Source organism: Agelaius phoeniceus, chromosome 1 (assembly GCF_051311805.1).
Source record: "Agelaius phoeniceus isolate bAgePho1 chromosome 1, bAgePho1.hap1, whole genome shotgun sequence".
NCBI lineage: Eukaryota > Metazoa > Chordata > Aves > Passeriformes > Icteridae > Agelaius > Agelaius phoeniceus.
This window is the reverse complement of record NC_135265.1, coordinates 99,596,007-99,608,049: the sequence shown is the minus strand read 5'-3', so window position 1 is coordinate 99,608,049 and position 12,043 is coordinate 99,596,007. Positions and strand designations below refer to the sequence as shown.

Genomic DNA, 12,043 nt, shown 5'->3' with positions numbered 1-12,043 from the left:
GGGCTTTGGTTACACTGGAAGTCATTAATAAGTTTTATTTCCTTGCAGAGGGAGATTCAGATGTTCTGTGTGTTTGCATAACTTTTATAACCTGAACTACAGAATCTCTGAAAAAAAAAAAAGTTGAAATCTCAGTGAAACAAAGAGAAGATATCGCTTCAGAATCCCAAAGGGAAGAAATCACCTAAAAATATTGCTCATATTTATTACTCTCTAAGCTTAGGAAGAGTCTATTATTATCTATAGCAAGTTATGTTCTCTTAAATCAACCAGGATCAAAAATTATATCTATATTATACATGTATGCTTGAATAATGATTCATAGTCTGTGTGCACTAGGAATCAGAATGTAATAGGACATAAATTGGAAACATTCATAAGAACTTTTTACATGAGAAAAGTGGACAGGATGAGATGCATCCTGTCTAGTCAGGATGGTTAGAGGTTTTTGGTTTTGTAAATTTTGCTGCAGCCAAATATCTTCCATTTGAATGGGAAGAGGAATGATCACTGGAAATTCATAAATTGTCAAGGCCCTCTTCCTTTGTTGTCAGTGTCTGAAAAACCGGCAAGTCTTCCAAAATATAATGTACAAGATCATTGAGAAACCAAAAGAGAACACAAATTCTCAATCTTTGCCTGTATCTAAGGTCAGAGCTCAAGAGCAAAGACTCACCACCTTAACTACAACAATAATGAGCTACTTGTTATTTTTCTTATGCAGAGTAGTAATATTCATTCTCAAAGGAGCATACAAAGGATCTAGAGAGTAATGGTTATAACGTAGAAACTCTGTGAATTTAAACACCTGCAGGGGGAGGAACTCATACACAATTAAAAGTTAGTACTGTTTCATTTGTTTTTATTGCTCACTTAGGGCATACATATGAAAGATCTTTGTGGGTATTTGTTTTCATAATGTTAAGTCTTTCCTTTCATGCATTGAAAATGAACTTGGGAATCAAGTGAAATTTCTAAAGCAGAGATCTTTTGCAAAAGTAAAGCATATGTTTCACTCCTAGAGGTGATGCAAGTGTTCTCTCTCCTTCATTATATATTTGCAACTTATTCAAAATAGCTGATTCCTATCATGTATAAATAAGTCCTAGATGAATGTTTGGCATGGATTTACTTGTGAAATTTATCTTTGCTGTGTCAGTATTTTTTGGCACTAATGTTAGCATCTGGTGTATAATATCTGGTTACCAGAATCATTTAGAATAGGCTTAAACACAGTTCCATTAATGCAGGCCATGCTCAGAATGCTTAGACTCCTTTGTAAACATAAAGATGAGTTTATTGGCCTTGATCTGGTTAATTTTTACAATTCCAGCATAAAAAATAATAATATCGCCCTCTAATATCTTGAAGATTCCTTCTGCTTCAAAGTTTCTTGGAATCTGAGGAAGAGGAAAAAAGAAAAGTAGTGAGGATTTATCTGTGTGCTTGTGCACCTGCTATGGACATGGTCAAAGGTACTGAAAGATAATAAAATTTAAAGCTGTTCTACATATGCTCTGATACATCAGAGACAGATTCACCTAAAATTGGAATGTGCTAAGGAGGATTAATGCATAAAACTTTTCATGATCTCTTTAAGGAGTTTAAACTATTAATCTATAAATAAGTATTCCAACTTCCAAACATTGGATTATATTTATACTGATTAAAATCTAGATTTGTTACAACTCAGAAAATGTTGAAATTACAAGATCAGACACAGAACCTTGACAATACCAAGGACTAGGAAAAATAATAAATATTTTGAAAATAAGAGGTTATCTCATAAGGACCAGAGAACTATTGATGTTTGAACTAGCTTAAATAAGGGATTTAAAACCCCTGCAGCTCAAAGATTTTCAAGTACTATGGCTGTGAGGAATTAAAGGATTAAATATATTTAAAGTATTTTTTTTAGAATTTGAGTATGGATACAATGCTTATAAATAAGGGAAACTGCTTCCTAAGCATAGAATTATTTTTCTCCTTGTTTCATAAGGAGATCATCCAATTTATATAACTTGTTTGCTTTTCTACCCCCTTCCCTCTCTCCCTCATTGTCTCCCTCCTTTACTGCTTTCTTCCTTTTTGTCTTTCTCACCTCTCCATCTCTTCCTTCTCCTTCTCTTTCTCCACCTTCTCCTTTGACTCTTCAAGTTGCATAATAATAGTCTTAATAACTGGGAAATCTAAGGATTTCTAAGGGAAATCTGGCAGGAGATTGAATCTCAGCTGTGAGGCCTGCCAAGATTGACTACATAGCAGAGGTGACAGGTATAGTCTCATGGGGAAACTTGCCAGCCTCAAAGCAGCTGTAGAACACTGCTGACCAAATAAACAACAGTGCTGGCAAGAAATAAAGTGAAAAATAGCCTACAGTTAAGACAAAATGAAAGAAGAAAAGAGAAAGTGAAAGAGGGAAAGCAGTAATCCACAAAAACTGCTATTACTGTTGTCGTTACAACTTGTTATTCTCTCTCTCACTGTGATATAATACAGGTAAACAATTCTAATTATGTAACAAGGCTCTACACTTAGATTATACAGTTAGGAGGCAAACATAAAAACACAGTAATGCAGTAAAGAAGATGTATGTTGCGACATAGAAAAAAACATAGTTTCATAAGATCATTGTGTCTAGGAAGTCACATTTTTAACTGTCTTGCAAATTTCTTTCTTTCCATGTTCTTCAAAGAATTTGTTTAATATTATATCAATAATCTAATATATCATCAGTGTGTCAGTAATTGCAATGACCACACTTGATCCGATTCAGACGTTTCAATTCATCCTGAGTGTAGGGAGGTGCTCTGGAGTACATACTCGACCTAAATGAGAGTGCAAGGATCTGACCCAATTCTAAATCTAATGTCAAAAATACTCCAGCTGTAAATCTAAATCTGCCTGATGAGCGGTCCCTTACTCTCAAAAGGGATATAAGAAAATCACCCACAGGTGTTTTGACCTTTTCTCTTATGCTATTTTCAGTTTGCTAAGGAGCTCCTAAGGAGCTCCCCTTCCTAAAACAAATTGGGATGTGTTAAGCCAAAGAGTTCAGGGCATGAGCCTGTGCTTGTTTAATGACAGTAAAGCACTGTGAACTGACAGTGATGACATGCAACCCGTTGACCCTAGGCTGCATCATCTCCCCTTTTTCACTCTTCCCCTGCAGCTCTGGGTGACTCAGGGAGTCTTGTGCTGGTGATAGAAAGCTCTGCACTCAGACTGCGAGCCCCATGGGATCAGTGCCCGGCTGGTACAGCCTTGTAGCAAATTCCAACTCCCCTGCTCCTTAGCTGGCTCTCAGGAGGATGCTATTTGATTAATTTCTGAGTTTGTTTTACAGCATAGAGGAAGAAAAAAAAGACAGAGGAATACCTATAACCTCGCTTAGGACGACACTCTGGGAGTGTAGCCTGATATTTTCAGCAAAAGTTACTGTGTAATTCTCTCACCTTTGCAAGTGGCTTTGCTTCTCTCAGTGCCCCAGGGAAACTGGACTGAGCAATGCTCAAACTAAGGAAACAGTGGAAGTGCTTTCCCTTTAATAAGAAATCAGTGAAATATTTTTACAAGCAGTAAATGAGCATAAATGAAAAGTTTCTTTCATCCTTTACCTAGGTATTCTATAGATCGAAACACAGATCTGGAGAGATATTTCAATATTGATGCCAACAGTGGAGTCATTACAACTGCCAAATCTTTGGACAGGGAAACTAATGCTGTTCATAATATCACAGTTTTGGCCATGGAAAGTCGTAAGTATCCATAGAAAGATTTTTATCAATAGTTTGTGTGTAAAGCTTCAGGCTTGGTTTTGGTGAGCTTCACTCAGAGAAATTCTGGCAGCTGCAAACTGTGGCAGATAAAAATAACATATTGCTTAATGCAAAAGAAATCTATATGATAAAAGTATAAAAATACAACAGTTCAGATGTTTGCTCTTTCATTTGCTTCACACCTTGTATATTCTTTTATCTTCTGAAAGACAAATACAAAGGAAGATGAAATATGTTAAGTCAGCAGTCTCACACTAAGTGTCATTACAGGAAAGGTGATATGGAAGATAGAGAAGAATGGTTACCCCATCTCCATGAGGGCACTCACAGTTGATTGCTGTTGGTCAACCACAGCATTCTTAAAAGCTGTAAAGAAAAGGGGATGTGAATGCTAATGTGGATTCATTTTCCTGACTCTAAGATACTGCTATAAAAGTTATTTTGTAATTGGTATCTTTTTCTGGTGTAAGATAAAAAGTGTTAAAAAAATGTAGGGTTTCAAATCGCTACAAGAATTCTTCTAATACAGGCTCAAACATAAACTTGTTCTCCTTTGAATACATTTTGTAAAGTGCTTTTATATTTAAAGAATTTATATCTTCAAATTTCATCTTTATTACTACTCTGTTGGGCTGTGATAATGAAAGTTATCAGTTCTCTGGCTTGCTATTGTAAAATTCATCACTTCCTAATTTCAGTGAGCTTAATTTAACATTCAACTTGAAAGTTTAGCTTTATCGTGTAGTGTCTCTATGAATCTATCTTCTATTATCCTGAGTAGTATTTTAGCCTAAAAACATAAAACACAAAACAAAATTTTTCCTGGGTGGTAGCAAAACTGATGAGGTAGACAAGGGGCATACCTGAAACAAATGAGGGTCTAGGAGCAGAAGTAAAAACTTGTACTGCTTTAATTTATATTTATTTCTGCTTGGTTTTCAATAAGCTTAGCTCAGCAGAGGAAACATTTGGTCTCAAAAAGGCTTGCTTCTCTGGCATTTCACATATGAAATAACAAAAAACCAGCCAAAAAACCCCACCTTGTGATTAACATTTGGATGCTTAAAATATTTATTAAAATGTGGCTGCAAAACACTCTAAAAAATAAATACATGTTTGAAGTTTTGTAAAGCTTTGCATTTTGTCCTGCTGTAACATTAATATCATCATTTTTGGTGAAAAAGGATTATAACAACTCTTTTCCCTGCTCTGAAAGAGAAGCAAAATAATTATTGGACTCACTGATGTCCCTATGCTTAGTCCAAAATACAATTAGCATTTAAAGTATGACACTGGACAATGAACATACTCAGTTTAGCTGGAGATGTGTACCAGTTTAGTATGGGATTCATATTTAAGGTGTTCAACATGTGAATGACAGTATTGAAATACTTAGTTGTGTGTGCACTTTAAATATTTTGGGATTTGCTTCAGAATGCAGCCCTCTCTTCTTTTCTCTTACACATAGCTGATAAAATTCTGGTTTTGACTTCTCAATAGACTGATCCATCTAAAGTTCAGAAAAAAAAAAAGTTTAACCTATAATAATCATGCTATTCTCCATATGAATAGTGATGGTCTGGCTAGCTTGGTGATGATTTTACATCATCTTGTTTTTATCCTTCCATGTGATTTGATTCAGTGCTGTGATTAGTGAGTAAGATTTCCAGTTTATCCTGAGAGTAAAATCTTAGATTAATTGAAGCAGATGGAGTATGTAAATGTTGGTCCAGAAGATCAAGACAAGAGCTTCCTTTGTATTTGAGGGAGGGATTATAATTGATTTGACATGCATATCCAAAAGAAGAAAGCAAATAAAAAAGATAATGACCTTCAGAATAACTTGCAAGGATCTCCTCTTAATTGTTTTATTGAACTTTTTCCTGTAGAGAATCCAGCGCAGATTGGGAGAGGCTATGTAGCCATCACAATCCTTGACATCAATGACAATGCCCCTGAGTTTGCCATGGAGTATGAGACAACTGTCTGTGAAAATGCTCAGCCTGGTCAGGTATGTCTTGATGGGTTTTTTGTTTATTTTTACCAAATAATCAGCCATTCCTTATGAAAGCCTTCCAGCTTTAAGAAAAATCCTCTTATAACAGTAAGAATGAGGCTCTGATAAACACTACACTCAAAGAGCAGGAAAGATCCAGGTATAAAAAATATTGGTTGAAAGTCATGTTAAAATCTCTGGCTTTCTTACTTGCATAACTGATACATTTTACTTAACTCACCTAATTTTGAATAATACTGAGAACGCGTGCTTTCTCCTAATTTTTGTGGGAAGTTGGAAGCAGTAACACAAAGGTCATTCAGAGATTAAATGTCCACCATTCTGAAAATGAGTACACACTCATTCTGAAAATGAGTACACAAATATCTTCCAAGTAGTCCTAGACTTAACTAAATCTATCACTAGTTCTTTGACCCTCATATTTGGCCTTTTCCTCTCTGCTTTGGAAGACCTCACAAAATGCATGTACTTTCTCAGTCTCTCCTCCCACTTCCAGAAAACTTGTAGATATTGCACCTGCAAAGATCCTGCATATTTCCAGGAAGACTTTGTGCTTTTATTCCTTCTCCCAGTGCTTTTATTCCTTCTCCCAATGTATTGTCCTTCCTGTGGTAGATGTTTATTGCACATTTCAAAATCACCTCATAACTTAAATTCTGACAAAAACCCACTATGATTATTACCTTGTGCTCATGAGAAACACAGACTATGCATGCTCTTATTGTTGTACCTTTCTGTTTTCCCTGTGCTCTGATCAGAACTAGATCGGAGAACTGGAGTTTCCAATTTTTGTGGTGTTTAACTAGTGGTGACAATTTCTTTAGAGGTAGATTTTGACAGAATTTTAGAAAATGAATTTAAGAACTATTAGTAATGAAATTTGAGAAAACAATAATAATATAATGTACCTTTCTGTTTTCCATTATATTAAAAAAAAAAGTACATTGAATTTGAAACATCATGGTTTCCTTGTGAAAGTTTTCAACATTGATTACAGCCACTGATAATTACACTAAGAGCCATCCAGAAGACATACTTCTTCCACTGCTATGTAGTTTATTACTCCAAGCTCTGGCAAATGACAGGACCTAACTTTCTCCCAGAGCCTGCAGATCATTGCTTTGGCCAATAAATATGGTACAGGTAAAGAGTTGAGTCACACATTAACAGTCTCTACATGCTAGGAGATTAGAAAACCAAAATCCAAGATGATTAGAACTTGAGGGAGGGTTGATATTTTGGTAGGTAACAGAGGGGTTATGTAATGTACATGTACATATGCTTCAATGAAACCCTGATGTATCTCAAAACAGGTGATCCAAAAAATTAGTGCAATTGATAAGGATGACCCACCAAATGGCCATCAGTTCTACTTCAGTTTAACAGCAGAGGCAGCAAATAACCACAATTTTACACTGCAGGACAACAAAGGTAAGAAAACTTTGATTTGGTAAATATTCATCAATAGCACCTTCCGTTTTCAATGCAGCATGCTTTCTATGACCTACATAAACTTCTGTTCTGGTAAAGACATAAACTACAATCAGCCTGCCAAATAATTTTATCTGTAGACTATTTGTCAAAGGAATTAAGCTGTTGCTTGAATCATTTAAAGCCTTGAGCCAAGCAGAGCAGCATCAAATCTTTAAATCTTTACTTTTTTTTTTCTATCAGTCACTCTTCACATTTTTGCATGTATTTATGGGTTTTTATCTAAATTATATTTTACCTTGGGGCAGTGACTGAAAAATGTCCAGCAATTCATGTCTTATTAATATAACTCAGGGCATAAAAAATGAGTGCACAATAGATGGAGATGTTTTGGGATTTGTGGAGGTTTTGTTTGGTTTTTAGAAAGAACACATCTTTTCATAACTAAGTATGTCCCCTCTTGAAGAATGCTTTTGATAATGAAAGCTGCCTATAATATTTGCACAGACTTCTTATGACTGTTTCCTCAAAGACTCACACTGACATCCCATTTCTGTTAGTTGAAATATCTGAGAACACACTCTAATTACTGCCCTCATTAGTTGCACTGCACAGTACAGCAGCTGGGCACGTGTCAGGCTGTTTAGCTATTAGCTGTAGCAAACAGAACTAAATAGACAGGGTATTGCTCTTGCACTGCTCTTTTATGGATCAGTACTTAGCCAGAGCTACAAAGTCATCCTATTAGTAAAACAAGAAAAACAAACATATGGACACTGAAGGACACTGTTTGTACAGGCAGACTTTGAATAATATTCACTAAGTATAATGTGTGGCCCAATAAAATTCTTTCATGCAGATCTTCCTTGCCTTACCTTACATGTAGTTAATGAAATGCTTAATTTTCTTCATATGAACAGCTTGCAGTTTAAAACTGAAGATTCTAACAGTAACACAATCAAAATAATAAAAGTGCATTAGAATAGGACTGTTCAGAAATCTGACATAATGAAAACTGTAAAGTAGTTAATGAAGAGACCCTCTTCCCTAAGAACTTATAACTTCATAAGAGTAATACCAGACTTTTGTAATGCCTGTAAAATCAGTGGAGGTACAAGACACAGCAGTACCTGCCTCATTCAACATTGGTTAATTTTATGCATCTCTCATGTGATGTTATATCAAGAGATGTTTGCGTATTTTGCCAGATAGATCATAATAGATGACACAATAAGATAACTTTGCTGACTACCAACATGTCTGTCTATAGATAGAGAGGTAAGTAGATAGATAGATAGATAGATAGATAGATAGATAGATAGATAGATTGATGATAGATAGATAGATAGATCAACTGAATGAACATTTCTATACATGCTGGGAGATGTAACTCCCTACCTCTCAGGAGCTCTCAATCTGTACTGTACACTGAGTTTTGAGATATCTTCTTGAACACATGGGCTTTTTAATCACACAACTCAGACCACTGTCAATCTATACATTTTAAATTGATTATAATAGCTATCTTGAATCTCAGAAGAGTCTGATAACACCAGCATTTCTTTGTTGCATGCCCAATTACCTTGTTTGTGCATGGATGGGAATTTTTTTGCATTCAAAAAATATTTCATTAATCTTCAGAACCTATTCTCCCATCAAAATGGTCATTGCTTCCAATTATATTATATCTGTAGCTGTAAATAGTTAAAATAGATGTTTCTAAATACATGGAAACATGTATTTAGATACCTAATCTGATAACTGAAGGGCATTTTTTTTTCTTTTTACATTTATCTCATCTTCACCTATCTATCCAGATTGTGAAAATGCGAGCTTAGATTAAAAAAAATGGACTCTTCTTTTTTGAAATATATTTTGTTGAAAATATATTGTTGTTGTTGTTTAGTTGTGTGTGATTTCTCAGTTGATCTTACCTCTGCAGCTTCAAAGGGAAAGGTAAAGGTAAACTTGTTGGAATAATTTTATTGTTTTTATAAAGTCTTTAAGTAGAAGGCTATAGTATTTATAAGCTTGTGTTTCAGAAAAGTCACATATTTTATAATTTGTCTTTTTATTCCTTTATCTAGATAATACTGCGACAGTATTAACCAAAAGAAATGGGTTTCGAAGACAGGAACAGTCTGTTTTCTACTTGCCAATATTCATAGTGGACAGTGGATCACCTTCACTTAGTAGCACTAATACTCTCACCATCAGGGTCTGTGATTGTGATGCAGATGGTATTGCTCAGACATGCAATGCAGAAGCATATATCTTGCCTGCAGGACTTAGCACTGGAGCCCTGATAGCAATATTGGCCTGTGTCTTGACACTGCTAGGTATGTCTTCTTTCTCTTACCCTTCTTTTCCATTCAGTGCATCATGGCAAAAGATACATGCATATAAGCTTCAACATTCCCCTCCACCCTGATTTCTGTGAACAGGCACAGATAGTATTCAAGAAAGAACAGTGTTTTGTATCATTAGCACAAAAAACCCCTTTAGATTGGGATTATCAATTTAGATTATTTGTTTCTATATCAAATTGCCTCCGGACAGATATAAGAAATTACAGTAAAAGAAAAAAAAGTTTGACATGCATCAAATGCAATATTTAAGAAATAGACACTGAAGTTTATGGAAGCATCTGGTTTAGCATACTCACCATTAACTGGTATCAGTGTGTCCCTTTTCCACAGGCATAATTGCTTTTAAACATTTACTGATTTGCAGAGAACAAAAGATATTCAGAAAATAAAACAGATGCAATTTACTCATGAGAATCATAATTAATTGGCATCATTTGCAGAGTGATCTTTTGTTACTTCTGCAAATGGTAGCACAGCTGGATTTTATGTTGAGCAGTGAAACTGCAAATAGATAAAAGGCAGTGGAAAAGAGGGGAATAGTGTCAACATCCTAGTTTGCCTAGCATTTCTCATGTAATACCTAGTCATTAAGCAGTAAATGGGAAAATAAGGGTCAAATCAAGAAATAAAGATGAAGAATAAGGTGAGCAAAGGTGAAGTTTTGGGTTCTGTCTGAAAATTCTTATGTTAACAAGGTACCCGGTTCAGCACAAAAGAATTTTCATCAGTGTTGCTATCAATTAAGAGATTTTTCTATTCCCTGTCTGTACATACCAGTCTAAGGAAAGGGAGAAGACCACAGTCTTCTTATGTTGGTATAATCACAGTGATGTTTTATTTGCCACTGTTATCCAAGTAATTTGCCTAGGTCAAATCAAGAGACTTGTGTCCAAACTTCTGTCCATGGCAGTATTTCTACCATGTACAGATATGTCTTCTTTCATACTCTGATTCATGTCACTGGAAACCATTAGAAGGAAATGTTCCTTCTGCTAAAATGTTTCTAAAGGACTCCAAAATGAAAAACCTGTTGCATACCTTTTTTAGAGAGTAATAAAAATCCCTACCTCTGCACAACTTACTCAGTAGCTATATATATATATATATATATATATATATAGCTATATAGGAGGTGGCATTTCTAAAGTTTTCCATCTACGTGACATAAAAAATCTAACACCATAAGACTTTATTCTCACTCAACACATGGTTAGGCCTAGGTTTAAGAAATGGAAGGGAATTATTGCCAAAATGCCAGAAGTTTTAATGAACATTTTTAAATACCATTTTTCTAGTAGCATTTCTAGCCAATTTATGTACACAAATGAACTTTATTTGGACATGAAGCTAAATGTTAGAGTTCAAAAAGATATAAAAATATTCTCTTATATCAACTGGCATTAGTATCAGTGAAAAAACACCCGCTTTAAACTTCAAGTTCGATATACTTGGGAATAAAAGTCCTGTAACCATAGCAATTAATTTGATCCAAAAAATAAATCTCACCATTTTTGTTATACATGAACAGCTAGTTTCTGAAGATTACACAGGAAACTGCTTTAGGTACCATGCAGCTTGGTCTGATCATACACTTTTCTTAAATAGAAGCAGTAGGATTTCGAGAAGACCATTGAGTGGAGACAAAGCATGTTGGCACCAAATAACTTGCTTATTCTACTCGGTACACCAGGGGTCAAATACAACAAATAAACCAACAAATGAGCTTTTTTTCCAATTATTCTGAACAAGGGTTTGGTAGAAAAAGCTTGCATATTACCACCACATCACTGATTTTATTTGTCAAAGACTTTGGTTTTCCAACGTCATCTGTCTGAAGGCATCAACATTGTTTATCCAAAAAGACATTTGTATGTGCCACCATCACTTCCAATCTAAACTGTTCCTTTTGAGTACAGTTCAAAGCTGCAGGAACAGGTTAGGCTGTGTTTGTGTGATAACCCTGGCATTGAGAACTGCATTTGGGTACTGTATCCCGTTTTAGCTGCATGCCAGTGTCCATAAAGAAGAGGTACCTAAGCATCCCTGATGCCCAATGAAACCCAGCTGCTCGTCTGGTCCCAGAGACTTTCTTCTTCTCTCATTTGCTCCTAGAATATTTTTTCTGGGACCAGCTGCATGGTGGTATTGCTAGGAATTTACTTTTGCCCTTTGAATTAATTCCTGAGAAAAATGCTGATGATCTACTAGTATAGCATAAAAAACAGGCTTCAGCTGCTGGCAAATGGTTCCAGGACTGGAACAAGGGATGCACATTTTGTGTAAGATTTTATCAGTGAAAAGAGGATACAGTCTACTGGATCAATATCTTTTCCTAACCCAAGATTAACACACATTACAAATCCAGTCACATTAATCAATGTCATCCTAATGTGGGTGCCAGTTGTAAAGCAGAGAAAGCATGAAATTTGCATAGATGGAATGAATAC

The 12,043-nt window shown here is 35.3% G+C and overlaps 1 protein-coding gene across 1 annotated transcript in view; it reads left to right on the top strand.

Moving 5' to 3' along the window:
• Positions 1–12,043, top strand: part of LOC129117525 (cadherin-7) — an 84,243-nt gene that overhangs the window by 63,366 nt on the left and 8,834 nt on the right. The window contains exons 8-11 of the mRNA XM_054628227.2: positions 3,622–3,758; positions 5,669–5,790; positions 7,110–7,227; positions 9,315–9,566. Of these exons, the coding sequence (XP_054484202.1) occupies positions 3,622–3,758; positions 5,669–5,790; positions 7,110–7,227; positions 9,315–9,566 (629 nt within the window). The remainder of the gene's footprint in view (positions 1–3,621; positions 3,759–5,668; positions 5,791–7,109; positions 7,228–9,314; positions 9,567–12,043) is intronic.